Source organism: Poromitra crassiceps (genome assembly GCF_964638095.1).
Source record: "Poromitra crassiceps genome assembly, chromosome: 8".
In the NCBI taxonomy this organism is placed as follows: domain Eukaryota; kingdom Metazoa; phylum Chordata; class Actinopteri; order Beryciformes; family Melamphaidae; genus Poromitra; species Poromitra crassiceps.
In genome coordinates this window covers 14,459,255-14,480,075 of record NC_139629.1, presented here as the reverse complement: position 1 = coordinate 14,480,075, position 20,821 = coordinate 14,459,255, and the positions used below count along the sequence as shown (strand labels likewise).

The 20,821-nt window shown below is 43.8% G+C and overlaps 1 protein-coding gene across 1 annotated transcript in view; it reads left to right on the top strand.

The window, feature by feature from the left end:
* Positions 1–493: 493 nt before the first annotated feature.
* The window catches only part of xrcc4 (X-ray repair complementing defective repair in Chinese hamster cells 4), a 62,636-nt gene continuing 42,308 nt past the window's right edge, over positions 494–20,821 (top strand). Inside the window, exons 1-3 of the mRNA XM_083642419.1 lie at positions 494–605; positions 9,579–9,738; positions 15,970–16,151. Of these exons, the coding sequence (XP_083498545.1) occupies positions 9,591–9,738; positions 15,970–16,151 (330 nt within the window). The 5' untranslated portion in view covers positions 494–605; positions 9,579–9,590. The remainder of the gene's footprint in view (positions 606–9,578; positions 9,739–15,969; positions 16,152–20,821) is intronic.

Below are 20,821 nucleotides of genomic sequence, written 5' to 3'. Positions count from 1 at the left end.
ATTAATCAATCAATCATGCACTGAAAACTGACCTGACTAAATATTTAAAGAAATAATAAAAACAAAACATTTTCTTTGGATATTAGATGCCAAATATCTGAGGAGACCAATGAAGGAGGAGACACATCGAACCTTAATTCATTTTGACCTTTTCTTTTACCTCCATAAGTCCATGATGGACATGACAAGTGGCTGTCAGATTGGCCATTGTGGTGACTTACCACTATCTAATTAAAATAGTAATCGTTTAATTCATATTTCACTTTGTTACTTTTATAGATGACATTGTTTGTATTGAATGTTTTGAAATGATAAATGTGTAAAGATTGGAAGATCAAAAGAACCAAGGAGATTAATCTATGCTAGAATGGATCGTCTGGAGTGACCTGGAGTGATGATTGGACAGAGGCGGGGTTAGGTGCCTCCGCCTGATCCATTCTAGCTATGCATTCTAGCATCAACAATCAGCTGTTCCCTACCCCGTGTCGCTTAATGATGACGTAGCGCAAACGTGAAGCGTTTTCACCTATGGTTTTCAATATCAACGAAAAAGCATTTATACATCAAACCAGCGCCTGCGACATAGGCTACGCGGTACACGACAGGTAAGATAAAAAAAAGTATTATTCGTTGTTTTGGGGCGTCTAGCTTTGCATTTGTTGACACGTGCTGCTGTTGCTTCGAGACCTGTTTACAAACAGTGTTCCACTTCCACGTTATTTTTCCACGACGAAAACCATTACGTTTGGCCGTAACCCGTTCATTATTGGACGAGAGCGAGACTTCCCTCTGTTTCTGTTAACGTTACTGTCGGTTATGTTGAGGGGTTGCTAGCTTTTTAATGGTGCCTTGCTTTTCGGCAGAGGCACATTGCTCTCTCAGTACAAAACTGATTTTCTGAATCCTGAGGGTCTTCTGGCAACATTGTAGTTACTGCCGATTCGTTAATGGTCGTATGCATAGCACATACATCCATGTTTGATAGGTTTGCAAGGCAACATATTTACTGCCAGTTTCTGAATGGAGCTTTGGCGACACTGTGGTGTCACTCAGTGCCTTAGTTTCCAGGTGCTAGGTGTTACTGGGACTAAACATTTGACAGTACTGGCCAGCGAATAGCTGAGCAAGTATCCGTGCAATAAGAACGTTGTCTCAACGTTGAGTTAGTAGGGCAGTGATCTCTACTTTGCTTATGGGCTATTGATGGCATTTATGCTCAAACAATGCCAACAATGAAGTGTGTATATACAAGCGGCGCAGGTAACGCTCTGGCCTCGCATTCTCACCTCACAGCAAGAAGGTATTTCGCCAGCCTGGGACGCGTGATTTCTAACCCCACATAGGATAAGCAATAACCATGCCCTGTGGCGCTGGGATTGGTCAGGAGCATTGAAGCTTGGGACTAAAGCACCTGGGGTTTTTCATCTTTTAAAATAAAGATGTTTAAAAAACTATTGCTTGTTACATTTTCAGTGCTGTACCTTTTCTCTGGGTAAGAATTGAGCTTGAAATTAACGATACATTATATTATATCATATGAGCTATGAACGTGAACACAACACCGTTTATATTATTGCATGTTTTTGTAGATTGTGTACATTGTGTAGATTACAATTATTATGCTTATTATTATTATTACTATGCTAAGGAAGGTAGGTGACCATAATTCATTTCAATGTCCGCTCTCAATATCGCTGTCTGTTCTCAAGTAGTTCTCAAGAGCTATGGGCTACTTGCACAACTCCACTACTTCCTGAAATAAGTACAGCTTCTTTATTTCCTGTCATCACTATTGGATGAACTGATTAATGTCAGGTGTGCTGCAGTCACAACAATGATCAGGCACACCTGATTAATCAGTTCATCCAATAGTGTAGGACAGGAAATAAAGAAGCTGTACTAATTTCAGGAAGTAAAAAAGTTGTGCATGTAGCCTATTCAGTTGGTTCATGAAATCGCTGGGCTGCGTGCCTCCAGTGTTGCTCCTGGCCAATCCCGGCGCCACAGGGCATGGTTATTGCTTATCCTATGTGGGGTTAGAAATCACGCGCCTGGCGTGATTTCTAACTAACTATTGCTTGTTACATAACCCTAACCCACCATTACCCGTAACATGCATGTATTTGATGATGGGAGGAAACCGGAGTACCCGGAAGAATCCCACGCAAACACGGGGAGAACATGCAAACTCCACACAGAAAGGCCCTGGGATGGACTGGGGTTCGATCTCATGACCACCGACCTTGCTGTGCGGTGACAGTGCTAAACACTGTGCCACCGTGCATACAGTACTATACTCAAATGACAATATATTAAATCCACCTGGCTGCTGTTAGTGTTACTTCCACAATAGTTTGCATTTATTTTAAAGTCTCAATCCATAATTTGTTTCAGTATATCTATGGGAATATCCCTACATATAAATTACAAAAAGTTGGTGATGCAAGATCATTCTTTCAGATGCTACTGTTGCTGGATACATTACATTTACAGGCCCAGACATCAGCAGATTCAGGGTTAGGACACACACACACACACACACACACACACACACACACACCAGACACTCTCTCCAAGAGACACGTACACACGTACATACACACACACGCACACACACCAAACAGACACTCTCTCCAAGAGACACGTACACACGTACATACAGGATCAGAACCTTTTACTCCATCATGTAGGGGTGGACAAATCAATATTATCGATCGCAATAAAATAAACAATGATATACACACAGTATAATAGACTTGGCACATTCATTTTTCAGACATGTTTGTAGGTGCCCACATCCGTTGTGACATAAATGGGCGTTCTTGGCAGTTTTCCCCGTGGCCTTTATCGTGTGTTAACACACTATACTTGACTAATATAATAATTATTGTATCGACTGACATGAAGAAAGAAGTATATCGTGAGTGATGTAGATTTTGGCCATATCGTCCAGCCCATTGTCAAGTATTTTCAGTAGGTTTTTCAGTTGACCTGTGAGCCTGTGTTTAAAGCCAGCCAGCCACTGCCATGAGTTGGCATTTTGTTTGAATTCAGAAAAATTAATCTCCATCTTGGGTGAACATACATCCACATTCCAGTTCCACACATATCTGCATATATACCAGCTGAGGTCAACTTAAGAGCAGGAGAAGAGCAGAAGAGAAAAGTTTTGGAGATATCGGCCGCAGAGTTTCGGGCTTCTCTCCAATACAATGGTACGGGATGGCACTCGACTTGTGGTGCTCAAAGTGCTAAAGAAGTACATTTGATAAACTCAACAGCAACGTCTCTTTCCAGAAATCATGACCCCGTTACTCGAGATAATCCACAGACCTTGTTATGAGCAGTGTCATGTAGGAACTATTTTCTTTTGACCAAACTACACCCGCTAGCTGCTAGCTAGTTCCTACAAAAGAAAATAGTTCCTACATGAAACTGCTCACAACAAAGTCTGTGGATTATCTTGAGTAACCCGGTCATGATTTCTGGAAAGAGACATTGCTGTTGAGTTTTTCAAATGTATTTTTTTGGTGCTTCGAGCACCACAAGCCGAGTGCCATCCAGTTCCATTGTATACAAGAGAAGGCAGACATCTCTTCGCGGCCGATATCTCCAAAACTCAGGCAACTAACACAAAACGATATAGATGGATAAATAGCACTACAGGTGAGAGGAAATATATGTATTTTTGATTTTAGGGTGAGCTGTCCCTTTAAAGTGTCAATCAGCGGCACGCCAATTTCTACTGGCTCAGTAAAGTGTCAATCAGCTGCACGGCAATTACTACTGGCTCAGTATGCGGAGGAGGGCGGGGAGAGGAGGCTAAGTGCTGTAGTCTTCCTGGTTTTTCCTCAAACTACTTCCCGTGGCTTGTATTCCACTTCTGTGATGAAGGAGAGGTGAGGGACTGAATGTAGCCAGAAAGTAGTGGTGCACGATGATATCAGCCCGGCCTGGAAATTACATTTTAATCATGCCCAAATATTGACTAAAACGCTTGTGTAAACAGGTCAGTTTTGCCCTGGCTGTGGTGGCTATTATCAGGATTGTCTCACAGGAGAGCATCATTCAACAAGCCTGTTTTAAGTATGAATCTTCTTGTTTTGTTGACCTAAGTTGAAGTAGTAGTTGAAGTAGTGCACATTTTGAAAAGCATTGTACAGTATATTATTCACCTTATTCTTTGCCCATACAAGGACGCTTCTGCATGACGTCATTTTGTAATCGTCTTTCCGGTTTTAGACACGGAAGTAGATTACGCCTACCGTAGTCATTTTTAGACTTGCCAAAAAGCTGTTTTCAAGCAAAAAAATAATAATGTTTTAAAGTTTTAATATTTTTTGGGTGAGAACGTAACATATATGTGACCAGTTTATCAGAATAATGCCTATTTGGACATATTTAAAGAGCAGCGAGGACTGGGAGCGCTGGCTGTGCTGACACCGGTCGGACTAGCTATCTGTCAAACCCTACTGTAGTTAGGCTACTGGCAGTGAGAAAACACTGTCGATGTGCTTTTGTAACTAACGTTAAATGCCGACCGGGTCCAGCCATCGGCTCCTCGCTGCAGTAACGCTATGAACATGTAATTGAAGTTGGCCGCAGTAATTCTGAAATGTTGCCAAACTTCATTCATTATTATAGTGACATTTTGCTTTGAAATTGGCGGCCAACTAGCGCTGAACCGGAAGAACAAATACAATTGCGTGTAACGCGGAAGAGAGAAAAAGTGGGCATGGTGAATATGTACAGTATGCCTGCATCTGCCAGTGGGCCATCATGATGAGAGGAGGACTAATGTGTTCATTCCACTACAGGAGAGATGTTACATGTTCTCTGACATCAGGTGGAAAGAAATGCTGATGCGTACCGTGCACATATTGGCATCGGCAATCAGCCAAGAGTTGGAAAATATCGGCATATCAGATATTTACACACACACACACACACACACACACACACACACACACACACACACACACACACACACACACACACACACACACACACACACACATAATCAAATAGTGATTTGAACATGCCTTAGCCAACTCAGATTTCCATTAGATCATCTGATTGTGGCACTGTTGCAATGAACATCTGTGAAAGCAAAAAGACACCAAATGAAAATGCAATTGGTGAATGGCACTTTTTAGGATCACCTTTTTTTTGTTTTTTCCCCTCTCATCAGTGAAAAGTTCCCTCAACTCAACTGTGCATCTATTTTGTCCTGAAGCAGGTGTTAGAAGGATGTTGTTAAAGATAAGGTTGCTATTGTGGTGTGCCAAAAACACAGGCCTGCCGGTGGTACTGTGCATGCTGCTGTGGCTGGCTGCTCATTAGTATCCAGCTAACTGACGAGTAAGTTTCTCTGCCTGCCAGCGCTCGGCCTGTACTTACACTTAATAAGAGGCTGTGCACTGCTGCAGTACAGTGCTTTGTGCTGTGATGACACGGCTGCCTGGTGCTGCCCTCATCACTTACAACAACCAGGCCCCGTGTGAACTAAATGGCACTAAGCGGAAAACGGATGTTTAGCAATTATACTGAGCACTTTTGTTTTTTTCTCCGATTTGTCATGACTTGAAATAAAAGATGTCCCCATCATCAGTGTTGGGGGTAACTCATTACAAAAGTAACATATTACATGTAATATATTACTTTTAGCAGTCACTCAGTAATATAACTTATTACCAATAGGATTTCAGTAATATTATACCAGTTACTTTGTCAAGTAACACAAGTTACAAAATGAGTTACGTTTTTTTTTTTTTTTTTTTTGTCAAACCACATATTTAAATAAAGATACAATCATTTCCTAATCGAATTGTATGTTTTTATGCAAATAACCACTATAGATGACAATAACAAAGGAAAAAGGATAACATTTAGAATCTTGGACGGTTTACACTGACTTCAAGACGGTTTAAATTATTTGTCGGGGTGGTTCCGGGGGTGGCGATGTCATTCTGCTACTGCAGTTATTTTGGTGAAAGTAATGCAAAAGTAGTGTAATAATAAGTAACAAGTTACTCTACACATGCCTAATATTGTAAAGTAACTTATTACTTTCAAATGAAAGTAACTAATAATATGTAGTACCGGTATATTACATTTTGAAAGTAACTTGCCCAACACTGCCCATCATGTCATAAGTTAACCATGTCATAACCACGCGTTCCATTTGAGGGCAGCACAACACATTGGAGGCAGCTTATGGTAGTGAAATTAACATTACATTTCCGGGCCCCGGCTCTGGTGGGCATTCCTCCTGCAGTCAGCATGCCAATTGCATTTGACATCTGTGGCGTTGTGTGTTGTGTGTTATAAAACGGCACATTTTAGATAGGGGCCTTTTTATTGTGAGCAGCCCAAGGCACACCGCACACCTGTGCAATAAATACTGATGCTGTTTAATCAGCATCATTTGGATATGCCACACCTGGCAGGTGGAGGGATTATCTTGGCAAAGGAGAAGTGCTCACTAACACAGATTTCAACAAATTGTTCAGTGTATATGATCCTAATTCAGAATCACTTTTATTGCCACAATATGCAAATTACATACGAGGAATTTGTCTTAGTGTCTGTGTGCAGCGTAGCAATATACAGAGATAAAGAAGTAGGAAAGATAACACAATGTTGCAAGTGCAATCAAATATATATACAATATATACATAAGTGGAGGAGTGTTCAGTGGGCATTAAATATGAATTTACATCGGATTAAATTAGAGCCCGATATCGAAAAAAATTCCGATATCGATATATCGGCTGGTAATCTTGTATTCATATACACACATTATATTACACACATTTTTTTGCAATGATCCCTCAAATATCAAACACTTGACAAAGATATGACTTGACGTGACTTGAGATATGTCATATAGGTACAATATTTTAACCGTTTAACAATATACTCTATTGTCCAAAATGACATGGTGCACTGAAACTGTAAACTTCACTGGGAATTTAATAATTATAAATGGCTAGAAATTAGGGGTGTCACAATATATCGTCCCACGAAATTTCGCGATAGTAAAACGTCACGATATGTATCGTTGAGATGAAATCTCATATCGCAATTTTTTTTTTTTTTTCTTTTTTTTTTTTTTTTTTCAAAAAATAGACTAAGAAACGTCTTTGTTTGTTGAAGTTCAATGTGTGGAAAGTAGTTCAGTTGAACAAGTCTCTGAAGAGACACATGAGAAGTTATACAGGAGAGAAACCATTCAATTGAGTTTCTGGCAAAACTGTTTACTTGACAGGAAAAACTGAAGATGCATAAAAATAGATTAAGAAAAGTCTTGTTGTTTGAGTTTGAAGAAAAACTGAAGATGCATAATGAGAATTTATACTGCTGAGAAACCTTTTAGTTCAAAGTAAATCTAAGTGACGGTGTAACTCATTCTATTTCAAGATAAGCCTTATCTCCAATCTCATGTTTTTTCTAGTTGTTATTGTAATAACAATTTCCCACAACAGCATGTTTTGTATTTGTGCATTTCAAATAAAATACTACTTTTCCAGTCATATATTGTCATTATTCAAGTTAAAAAAATATTGTTAAAATCGTATCGTATCGTATCGTTATCGTGAACCCAGTATCGTGATACGTATCGTATCGTGAACTGAGTGTATCGTGACACCCCTACTAGAAATACAAAAACACAAGTAGAACAAATATATATAACTTGAGTTAAGAAAAAGGATCAAATATACACAACATGCTGTGTATAACTATAAGAAATAAAATTAAAAAAATATCGGCCAACATCTAGTCTAAATTGTAATCTGTATTTTTCAGCAAAGTGAATAGCTAATTAGGGATGCACCGATATATCTGCCGTATATTGATATCGGCCAATATTGGCCTTGTTGACTGCAATCGGCTATCGACAAATAAAGGTGCTGTTCACCGATTGCACTCATTGCAGTGGCCGATACTTAGCATATATCAGTTGGGTCACATAATTAGTTGTTTGTTTGTTTCATAATTACATTAGAGTATGATTGAATTTGTGCTCATTCAAAGCTAATCTGATGAAGGGCTCTAAAACAGGTCGGTTATTTGTTTATAATGAAGATTTATTTGTTTCCCTCTCGAAAAATGCATTAAGAAAAAACCATATCGGTATCGGCTATTGGTGAAATTGTTATTTTAAACATCGGTATCGGTTTCGGGCCAGAATTTTGCAATCGGTGCATCCCTATACAGTAGCTAATCCGTTATTTTTACAGAGGTTGAATAATTAATAAGAGTGTCTCATAATCTGGCCCACTGTGCAGCCCTACTGTATGTATTAGAATAGCAGAGTACACACAGGCTTTTTAGTGTTTTCATCTCCTCCCCGCCAAGCCTTGTGAGGTTCCTGATGGTTTACAGATCCACTCTCCCTGTGGACCTTAAGAAAAGCCTCCCATTCGCTCCCTGTGTGAGCGTAGCTCCTGCCCCCCTGCACGACGCCGCTGCTGCTGAATGCCGTCAAAGGGTTTCACGTCGCACTGAGAGGTGTACAGCCCGTCGAGGTAACTCCTGTAAAACCAAAAGCACATGCAGGAGTAGTACCCTATTGCTAATTCCTTTTTGTTTGAGGCTGGATGGCTCCATGTTTCAGAGCCAAGGCAAGTAGTGGAGGTAGAGTATTTGAACAGTTTAACTGTCACGTGAAGCAGCAGGCTGCGGGAATGCCAGGAAAATGATGTAAGAACAGCAGTGGGGAATTATGAGCGCTCCACAGTCAGTTGGAAACCACTTCAGAAATTAGGCCCGTGAGCCTATGTGTTTTAGATCGGTTTGACTTACAGAGACATGTACAGAATGGATTGGTGCCGCACGGTGTCCATTTGAAAGTAGTGTTTATTTATCTGCAGAATATTAAAAACATGAGATTTTAGCCAAGGCTTCATGAGAAAAGCATCAGCAAAAAAAAAAAAAAAAATCCACTCATTTAGCCTACATGCAAAAGACATTGGGGCCGGCGCAAAGCACTGATTTGCTGGTGTCATGCCAAATCAGGTGGGATCATGAAGCAAACAACCAGTCATATAGTAGGATTCAAATTCTAATGAGCATCATAAAAGGAAAAGAAACAACGTGATTGTTTATTGGCCAGTGTCTGTTAAAGGCTTTAGCCCAATCTAATAGGAGGCATAGAGAAAACAGGCAATCATATGGAAGGGGTAAAAAAAAACTAATTCTATCATCCCAAGTAGGACATTTTACCATAAGTACCCATAGAAGCAAGAGAGGTGTAAAAGTTATGCCTGTTTTTGTTGAATTTTGGGACAAATTACCATTAACGATCTATCCATCATTAGAAATGCTACAGGTTCTCATTTTCTCACTTTTTAGCATAATGTTAAATCGCTAACAATGGCTTAACATGCTGTATGCTAACTCGTTAGCATGCGCACTGGACAGAACTATTTACCATGAAGATGATTTTGGTGTCAATGCTCTCATCAAATATTGAGTAAGGTGACGGTCAAACTCCCAAAAAGTTGGTATAGTCCTTTAACTTGTGTGTGTATTTTTATTGGACATTTTTGTCTAAACGGTGAATTTGTCCGCAGGTGTTTGCAGCGATGCACGTGACGGTGCGGGAGATCCACGTCTCCTCAGAGCCTGAGCACCAATCTGCCTACTTCCTGCGTGTGGATTGGAAGGGGCGGGACCTAGGGTCAGGCTTCCAGTTGCTGCTGACTGACGGGCAGGATGTTTGGAGAGGAGAGGGTAACCATGTCTCACCTGGTCTGACCTCACAGACACACTTATCTGAACTCTCTCTCTCTCCACCTGTCTGACCTCTCAGACACACCTATCTGAACTCTCTCTCTCTCCACCTGTCTGACCTCTCAGACACACCTATCTGAGCTCTCTCTCTCTCCACCTGTCTGACCTCTCAGACACACCTATCTGAGCTCTCTCTCTCTCCACCTGTCTGACCTCTCAGACACACCTATCTGAACTCTCTCTCTCCACCTGTCTGACCTCTCAGACACACCTATCTGAACTCTCTCTCTCCACCTGTCTGACCTCTCAGACACACTTATCTGAACTCTCTCTCTCCACCTGTCTGACCTCACAGACACACCTATCTGAACTCTCTCTCTCTCCACCTGTCTGACCTCTCAGACACACCTATCTGAGCTCTCTCTCTCTCCACCTGTCTGACCTCACAGACACACCTATCTGAACTCTCTCTCTCTCCACCTGTCTGACCTCTCAGGCAAACCTATCTGAACTCTCTCTCTCTCCACCTGTCTGACCTCTCAGACACACCTATCTGAACTCTCTCTCTCTCCACCTGTCTGACCTCTCAGACACACCTATCTGAACTCTCTCTCTCTCCACCTGTCTCACCTCTCAGACACACTTATCTGAACTCTCTCTCTCCACCTGTCTGACCTCACAGACACACCTATCTGAACTCTCTCTCTCTCCACCTGTCTCACCTCTCAGACACACCTATCTGAACTCTCTCTCTCTCCACCTGTCTGACCTCTCAGACACACCTATCTGAACTCTCTCTCTCCACCTGTCTGACCTCTCAGACACACTTATCTGAACTCTCTCTCTCTCCACCTGTCTCACCTCTCAGACACACTTATCTGAACTCTCTCTCTCCACCTGTCTGACCTCACAGACACACTTATCTGAACTCTCTCTCTCTCCACCTGTCTGACCTCTCAGACACACCTATCTGAGCTCTCTCTCCACCTGTCTGAACTCTCTCTCTCTCCACCTGTCTGACCTCTCAGACACACCTATCTGAACTCTCTCTCTCTCCACCTGTCTGAACTCTCTCTCTCTCCACCTGTCTGAACTCTCAGGCACACTTATCTGAACTCTCTCTCTCTCCACCTGTCTGACCTCACAGACACACCTATCTGAACTCTCTCTCTCCACCTGTCTGACCTCACAGACACACCTATCTGAACTCTCTCTCTCCACCTGTCTGACCTCACAGACACACCTATCTGAACTCTCTCTCTCCACCGGTCTGACCTCTCAGGCACACCTATCTGAACTCTCTCTCTCCACCTGTCTGACCTCTCAGACACACCTATCTGAACTCTCTCTCTCCACCTGTCTGACCTCTCAGACACACTTATCTGAACTCTCTCTCTCTCCACCTGTCTGACCTCTCAGACACACCTATCTGAACTCTCTCTCTCCACCTGTCTGACCTCTCAGACACACTTATCTGAACTCTCTCTCTCTCCACCTGTCTGACCTCTCAGACACACTTATCTGAACTCTCTCTCTCCACCGGTCTGACCTCTCAGGCACACCTATCTGAACTCTCTCTCTCCACCTGTCTGACCTCTCAGACACACCTATCTGAACTCTCTCTCTCCACCTGTCTGACCTCTCAGACACACTTATTTGAACTCTCTCTCTCTCCACCTGTCTGACCTCTCAGACACACCTATCTGAACTCTCTCTCTCCACCTGTCTGACCTCTCAGACACACCTATCTGAACTCTCTCTCTCCACCTGTCTGACCTCTCAGACACACTTATCTGAACTCTCTCTCTCTCCACCTGTCTGACCTCTCAGACACACTTATCTGAACTCTCTCTCTCTCTCCACCTGTCTGACCTCTCAGACACACCTATCTGAACTCTCTCTCTCCACCTGTCTGACCTCACAGACACACTTATCTGAACTCTCTCTCTCTCCACCTGTCTGACCTCTCAGACACACTTATCTGAACTCTCTCTCTCCACCTGTCTGACCTCACAGACACACCTATCTGAACTCTCTCTCTCTCCACCGGTCTGACCTCTCAGACACACTTATCTGAACTCTCTCTCTCTCCACCTGTCTGACCTCTCAGACACACCTATCTGAACACTCTCTCTCCACCTGTCTGACCTCTCAGGCACACCTATCTGAACTCTCTCTCTCCACCTGTCTGACCTCTCAGACACACTTATCTGAACACTCTCTCTCCACCTGTCTGACCTCTCAGACACACCTATCTGAACACTCTCTCTCCACCTGTCTCACCTCTCAGACACACCTATCTGAACTCTCTCTCTCTCCACCTGTCTGACCTCTCAGACACACTTATCTGAACTCTCTCTCTCTCCACCTGTCTGACCTCTCAGACACACCTATCTGAACTCTCTCTCCACCTGTCTGACCTCTCAGACACACCTATCTGAACTCTCTCTCCACCTGTCTGACCTCTCAGACACACCTATCTGAACTCTCTCTCCACCTGTCTGACCTCTCAGACACACTTATCTGAACTCTCTCTCTCCACCTGTCTGACCTCTCAGACACACCTATCTGAACTCTCTCTCTCCACCTGTCTGACCTCTCAGGCACACCTATCTGAACTCTCTCTCCACCTGTCTGACCTCTCAGACACACTTATCTGAACTCTCTCTCTCTCCACCTGTCTGACCTCTCAGACACACTTATCTGAACTCTCTCTCTCTCCACCTGTCTGACCTCTCAGACACACTTATCTGAACACTCTCTCTCCACCTGTCTGACCTCTCAGACACACTTATCTGAACTCTCTCTCTCTCCACCTGTCTGACCTCTCAGACACACCTATCTGAACTCTCTCTCTCTCCACCTGTCTGACCTCTCAGACACACTTATCTGAACTCTCTCTCTCTCCACCTGTCTGACCTCTCAGACACACCTATCTGAACTCTCTCTCTCCACCTGTCTGACCTCTCAGACACACTTATCTGAACTCTCTCTCTCTCCACCTGTCTGACCTCTCAGACACACCTATCTGAACTCTCTCTCTCTCCACCTGTCTGACCTCTCAGGCACACTTATCTGAACTCTCTCTCTCTCTCCACTTTTCTGACCTCACATATTTCCCCTCACCCAGCTCAGGACCACCTCACCTGTTTGCACACACACACACACACACACACACACACACACACACACACACACACACACACACACACACACACACACACACACACACACCCCTTTCTCACATAACCTGTGTATGACTGTCCTTCATATAATGTAGAGAGGCAAAGGGACCGTCTACTTCCTGCTTCAGCACTGTACCAGAGAGATTTCCATCCGTTATTTATTTTCCCATAGACATTTGGTAAAATGCGTATAAAAATCATTTTACTTCAACCGCTCAAACCAAACGGTTCAGATATATTTAGAAACAGGAGAGACCACGTAACATTTCACTGACACTTTTAAGAAAAGTCAGGCACCAGCATTGTTGTATAACTATTTTTTATTCAACAACACTTACATTTCAAAAAGGTCAAAATGATCGCCATGGCTGTTCTAGTGTTAAACAGGCCGAGCTGTCCTGTGCTGTGCCCGAGATGGACCTTCTCCAGAGTCGAGGACCTGCCTCCATGCAGGCTGCGGTGACGCCCCGCCCCCTTCTGGCTTCCCTTCTCCCCCTCAAACAGCTGTGTTGTGAGACTCAGCTCATGGCTCGGCGCTGGAGAGCAGAGAAAGATGTTTTTCTGTGTTCACATCTCAGTACTTTTGTAGGTTCTAGCTGAATCTCTGTGGTTTGAAGTTGAGTCTCTCTCCTGTGTCTCTGTTTGTACTTTCAGATGTCTGCTTTATTTGACCGTTTCCTGATCACTTTCAGCCGTACCGGAGCCTCCTGCTGCTGCTTCATATTAAAAGCTTTCCACTGACAAATGGAAGGCTTTTATTGTGAATAACTTATAGGAAATGCATTGTTTATCCACCATTTTACAGCCACAACTTTTCGACCACTAGTCACAGCCATGATGTATACAGCCCGCTGCTTTTGGACAAGTGCGTTGAGTTAGACACGCATTCAAACGGTTAGCTCTGTTGAGTTAGACACGCCTTCAAGCGGTTGGCTCTGTTGAGTTAGACACGCCTTCAAGCGGTTAGCTCTGTTGAGTTAGACACGCCTTCAAGCGGTTAGCTCTGTTGAGTTAGACACGCCTTCAAGCGGTTAGCTCTGTTGAGTTAGACACACCTTCAAGCGGTTAGCTCTGTTGAGTTAGACACGCCTTCAAGCGGTTAGCTCTGTTGAGTTAGACACGCCTTCAAGCGGTTAGCCCTGTTGAGTTAGACACACCTTCAAGTGGTTAGCTCTGTTGAGTTAGACACGCCTTCAAGCGGTTAGCTCTGTTGAGTTAGACACGCCTTCAAGCGGTTAGCCCTGTTGAGTTAGACACACCTTCAAGCGGTTAGCCCTGTTGAGTTAGACACGCCTTCAAGTGGTTAGCTCTGTTGAGTTAGACACACCTTCAAGCGGTTAGCTCTGTTGAGTTAGACACACCTCCAAGCGGTTAGCTCTGTTGAGTTAGACACGCCTTCAAGCGGTTAGCCCTGTTGAGTTAGACACGCCTTCAAGTGGTTAGCTCTGTTGTGTTAGACACGCCTTCAAGCGGTTAGCTCTGTTGAGTTAGACACGCCTTCAAATGGTTAGCTCTGTTGAGTTAGACACACCTTCAAGCGGTTAGCTCTGTTGAGTTAGACACACCTTCAAGCGGTTAGCTCTGTTGAGTTAGACACACCTTCAAGCGGTTAGCTCTGTTGAGTTAGACACACCTTCAAGCGGTTAGCTCTGTTGAGTTAGACACGCCTTCAAGCGGTTAGCTCTGTTGAGTTAGACACACCTTCAAGCGGTTAGCCCTGTTGAGTTAGACACGCCTTCAAGTGGTTAGCTCTGTTGAGTTAGACACACCTTCAAGCGGTTAGCTCTGTTGAGTTAGACACACCTCCAAGTGGTTAGCTCTGTTGAGTTAGACACGCCTTCAAGCGGTTAGCTCTGTTGAGTTAGACACGCCTTCAAATGGTTAGCTCTGTTGAGTTAGACACACCTTCAAGCGGTTAGCTCTGTTGAGTTAGACACGCCTTCAAGCGGTTAGCTCTGTTGAGTTAGACACACCTTCAAGCGGTTAGCTCTGTTGAGTTAGACACGCCTTCAAGCGGTTAGCCCTGTTTTAATGGAAATGCAAATCCCAGCTGCACTGGGTTGCTGCACTGAGCCAGGTCAGGTCAGCACATGTGTATGGATGGAAAAAGGGTAATAGCTGTCCAAGCAGCTGTGAAGGACATTCATGCACATAACACTCTGCACATCTTATCTCTGTGTGTAATTTGAATATATTCATATGCCCTCTATAGACCTGTTAAAGGAACACTCCGCCCATTTTCAACCAGCTTTGTATCATTAGAACACCAGTAGTATATCAGATCAACTGTAAACTGTTTTGAAGTCTGTAATTTAATTTGACAGTTATTGAGTGTTAAAGTGTGGACCAGTGACATCACTGGTCCACACTAACTCAAATTAATAACTCATTAACTCAAATCAACTCTCAATAACTGTCAAACTAGATGATGGTTTTGAAGTCATTCATCTAGTTTGACAGTTATTGAGAGTTGATTTGAGTTAATGAGTTATTAATTTGAGTTAGTGTGGACCAGTGACGTCACTGGTCCACACTTTAACACTCAATAACTGTCAAATTAAATTACAGACTTCAAAACAGTTTACAGTTTTCTGATATACTACTGATGTTCTAATGATACAAAGCTGGTTGAAAATGGGCAGAGTGTTCCTTTAATGTGCTCACAACACATTGTTGTACATCCTATAAGCTTTCACACAGTGTTTCTTTGTATTCTCACTTTTCCTTTAATTTGTTAGATTGCATATAGCTCTTTTTATATATTACTTATATTATACTGATTATTTCTTATTTTTGATATATTCTCATACTGTAAATATTTCCCCCCATAAATGTTTGCCTCATCTCAACTAGTGATACTGCTAAATCACCACACTCTCATTTTCTACTTGAGATGTTCTGATGTTGAAATTGCTCTTTGCATGTGTTTATACGATGCCCCCATTTGCTTTATTGCTTAATGTCCAGATAAAGTTTCATCTAATCTTCTTTCCGAGAAGAACCGTGTTCAGTCATCTCAACCGTTTTCTCACACGCCTCTGTGCAGTAAGTGAGGCTGCGCTGCGCGGCGAAGCTGAAGACCTGGAGATGCAGATGGAGAGGTACATCCAGGACCTCCAGCAGGCTCTGAGCGGGTCAGAAGCCTCCGTCACCTACAGCTTCAGCCTGACGCCCACCCACGGCACCACCCTCACACTGGCCTACGAGAAGGTGCAGAGAGACATCTCGGTGAGCGCCTACCACGCACGCACACACACTCTGACACGTCATTAGGTTTGACTGACAACATTATCATCAAACTGCAATGGCTGTTCCCATGATATATGACACGCATATTTCTGCACCACGCGGCGGCTGGTGGCGTCAACGATGGACCTCCAACTCTTCTTGAGTGTTTATATAGTCGGTGTCCCCCATGACGCAAGCCCCAAATGTAGATAAGAGCACCTCCTTCTTCCTAATCTAACGGAGCTGTTTTGATTGCATCATGGAACCCAGGAAGTGATTATTAATGGAGTGTGAAGTGGTCTATGTGTTACCACCTGGTTGACACGGCCAAGGGGTTGTTGATGTTATGTGCCGAGTGTTATCTCACCACACATTGAATGAGAGTAAATGTAACTGACTTAATAGAATAATAACTCGACAAATAATCATGCAAGAGGATTGTGAATGGACACATCCTGATCCAGCACCAGCGTGTAACAATGTCCTCCTGTTTATTTCAGATGTGTGGACCATCCAGCACCAGCGTGTAACAATGTCCTCCTGTCTATTTCAGATGTGTGGACCATCCAGCACCAGCGTGTAACAATGTCCTCCTGTCTATTTCAGATGTGTGGACCATCCAGCACCAGCGTGTAACAATGTCCTCCTGTCTATTTCAGATGTGTGGACCATCCAGCACCAGCGTGTAACAATGTCCTCCTGTCTATTTCAGATGTGTGGACCATCCAGCACCAGCGTGTAACAATGTCCTCCTGTCTATTTCAGATGTGTGGACCATCCAGCACCAGCGTGTAACAATGTCCTCCTGTCTATTTCAGATGTGTGGACCATCCAGCACCAGCGTGTAACAATGTCCTCCTGTCTATTTCAGATGTGTGGACCATCCAGCACCAGCGTGTAACAATGTCCTCCTGTCTATTTCAGATGTGTGGACCATCCAGCACCAGCGTGTAACAATGTCCTCCTGTCTATTTCAGATGTGTGGACCATCCAGCACCAGCGTGTAACAATGTCCTCCTGTCTATTTCAGATGTGTGGACCATCCAGCACCAGCGTGTAACAATGTCCTCCTGTCTATTTCAGATGTGTGGACCATCCAGCACCAGCGTGTAACAATGTCCTCCTGTCTATTTCAGATGTGTGGACCATCCAGCACCAGCGTGTAACAATATCCTCCTGTCTATTTCAGATGTGTGGACCATCCAGCACCAGCGTGTAACAATGTCCTCCTGTCTATTTCAGATGTGTGGACCATCCAGCACCAGCGTGTAACAATGTCCTCCTGTCTATTTCAGATGTGTGGACCATCCAGCACCAGCGTGTAACAATGTCCTCCTGTCTATTTCAGATGTGTGGACCATCCAGCACCAGCGTGTAACAATGTCCTCCTGTCTATTTCAGATGTGTGGACCATCCAGCACCAGCGTGTAACAATGTCCTCCTGTCTATTTCAGATGTGTGGACCATCCAGCACCAGCGTGTAACAATGTCCTCCTGTCTATTTCAGATGTGTGGACCATCCAGCACCAGCGTGTAACAATGTCCTCCTGTCTATTTCAGATGTGTGGACCATCCAGCACCAGCGTGTAACAATGTCCTCCTGTCTATTTCAGATGTGTGGACCATCCAGCACCAGCATGTAACAATGTCCTCCTGTCCTCATTTCAGATGTGTGGACCATCCAGCACCAGCGTGTAACAATGTCCTCCTGTCTATTTCAGATGTGTGGACCATCCAGCACCAGCATGTAACAATGTCCTCCTGTCCTCATTTCAGATGTGTGGACCATCCAGCACCAGCATGTAACAATGTCCTCTGGTTTATTTCAGATGTGTGGACCATAGGGGTGTCACGGTACACAAAAGTCACGGTTCGGTACGTACCTCGGTTTTGGGGTCACGGTTCGGTACGAATACGGCACGGTACGAAAATGGGGAAAAAAAGCAACAAATCCCAAATTCTGTTTTTTCCCCTTTGAATATGTCTGAATTCTGCTTTTTACGCTATTTTTACCATCAGAAATAGTGTCTAATATGTGGGAATGAATAAATGTCCACTATTTAATAAGATCTAGGCAATCCACACAAAAAGGTTTTACTCTTAGAGCAGTGATTTTCAAAGTGTGGGGTGCGCCTCCCTCTCAGATGTCTGTATTCCAGCTGTTTGACAGGGCAAAGGCATTTCCCCCCACTTTAAATCTTTATTGTACACAAGTTTGTAAACAGAGCGCATGTGTGGAGTAGCCTAATACTCCCACCAACCCCTCCCCCTGTTGTATTTGTTTTATGTAGCATTTGCGTTTGATGTAAGCACTAATTTGGAATCCTATCTAAAAGCGGCCACTAGGCGGCAGTGTTTCTTTAGTCAACGTCAAAATACCTACATGTTCAGAAGAAGAATAAAACGGCAGAAGAAGAAAAACTTCTTTACCCCTGTTGAAAGATACCCCCACTGTCTGACAGACAACGGGGTGGGTTTCACTTTCCCAGTAAGTACGGGAAAGAACCCTGTCAGCGCCTTAACGTTATTGGATGTGAGTTTTGTTTAGCTGATTACGTTCGGTCATCTAATGGATTATTGGAACATGACAAGGAGTCATCGCCTCTTCCTCACCGCAGCTTGCCTGTCTGCATCCGCAGATGTCTGCTTGACCGCATCACTCATCCCACGCGATGTATGTTGCTTGTTTACAAGTTAACAGCCTTGTCAGTGTTATGTAACGTTTAGCCGCAACGCGCAAATGAAGGACTTTGTCGCGGCTACGTAACGTTACATTGGCAAGCTTACCTCGTTGGCTTGATGTTGACAGAATTTGCAAAACAGCTTATCGCCACAAAACGTCCCATTCTGTGAACGCGGATTTCTATGGCCCTTGTGTTGTTTTGGTGTGTCTTCTTCTGTGGCGCTTAATTCAATTCAATTCAATGCCGTTCAAACAGCGTTTAGGTGCTTCTGGATTTGACGTATTCGTCGTGTCGTTTCATGTACCGTGAAACGAGGTACCGTGAGGGTCGTACCGTAAATTCACGGGACAAATACATGTACCGTGACACCCCTAGCCATCCAGCACCAGCATGTAACCATGTCCTCATGTCCTCATTTCAGATGTGTGGACCATCCAGCACCAGCATGTAACAATGTCCTCATGTCCTCATTTCAGATGTGTGGACCATCCAGCACCAGCGTGTAACAATGTCCTCCTGTCTATTTCAGATGTGTGGACCATCCAGCACCAGCATGTAACAATGTCCTCCTGTCCTCATTTCAGATGTGTGGACCATCCAGCACCAGCATGTAACAATGTCCTCTGGTTTATTTCAGATGTGTGGACCATCCAGCACCAGCATGTAACCATGTCCTCATGTCCTCATTTCAGATGTGTGGACCATCCAGCACCAGCATGTAACAATGTCCTCTGGTTTATTTCAGATGTGTGGACCATCCAGCACCAGCATGTAACCATGTCCTCATGTCCTCATTTCAGATGTGTGGACCATCCAGCACCAGCATGTAACAATGTCCTCATGTCCTCATTTCAGATGTGTGGACCATCCAGCACCAGCATGTAACAATGTCCTCATGTCCTCATTTCAGATGTGTGGACCATCCAGCACCAGCGTGTAACAATGTCCTCCTGTCTATTTCAGATGTGTGGACTGGACCATCTGTAGGTAGTTGGTTGTCACTCGGGACTTGATGTGATATTCATGAGCCTCGAGGAATCTGAATATTCTTCCTGGTATCAGCACTCGGACCACATGGTCACATAACCAGTGTAGGAAATTAACTTTGTGTTGGCTGGCGGATTTTAAATTCTACCAGCCACCATTTTGTACTTTTGCGTGTAACTAACTTGTGTGTAACTTTTGTTTGAAGCTCTTCTAAGCCATTTCCACAAATGAAGTCCATGTCGGGTAAATCAGGCCAGGGTATTTAGTGGTCTGACCCTTCTAGACATGAGGGATCGTTCTTTCTAAACTTGACAAAAAGGTCCATGTTTTGGCTGAGTACAGCGGTTGGGGGGAGGGGCGCGGCTCTGTGTGTTACACAGTGCTGCTGTCTGCTGTCTGCTGGATCTTAATAAATGTTTCCAATGCATTTATTCCTCTAGTAGTCTACTCTTTATAGCTCTATAGTCGATCTTTCTATACGTCATTCTGGGCAAGAACACAGACAACATGCATCTGCATGTATCTGCATTTGTGGACACAAATATGAGCCAATATTTCCTCAACATTGCCTTGATGAGAAAACAATGCAGCTTAAAACGTGTGGACATTGGGCAATAACACTCACGACAGTGGAGAGAGGAGTGTGTGCGCCGCTTCTCTCTCCCACCTGGCATCAGATCAGCATTCCTGCTGCAAATCTTTACTGTGACTACGGAGAACTGTTCTCAGATCAGCATCCCTGCTGCTAATCTTTACTGTGACTACGGAGAACTGTTCTCAGATCAGCATCCCTGCTGCTAATCTTTACTGTGACTACGGAGAACTGTTCTCAGATCAGCATCCCTGCTGCTAATCTTTACTGTGACTACGGAGAACTGTTCTCAGATCAGCGTCCCTGCTGCTAATCTTTACTGTGACTACGGAGAACTGTTCTAAGATCAGCATCCCTGCTGCTAATCTTTACTGTGACTACGGAGAACTGTTCTGAGATCAGCATCC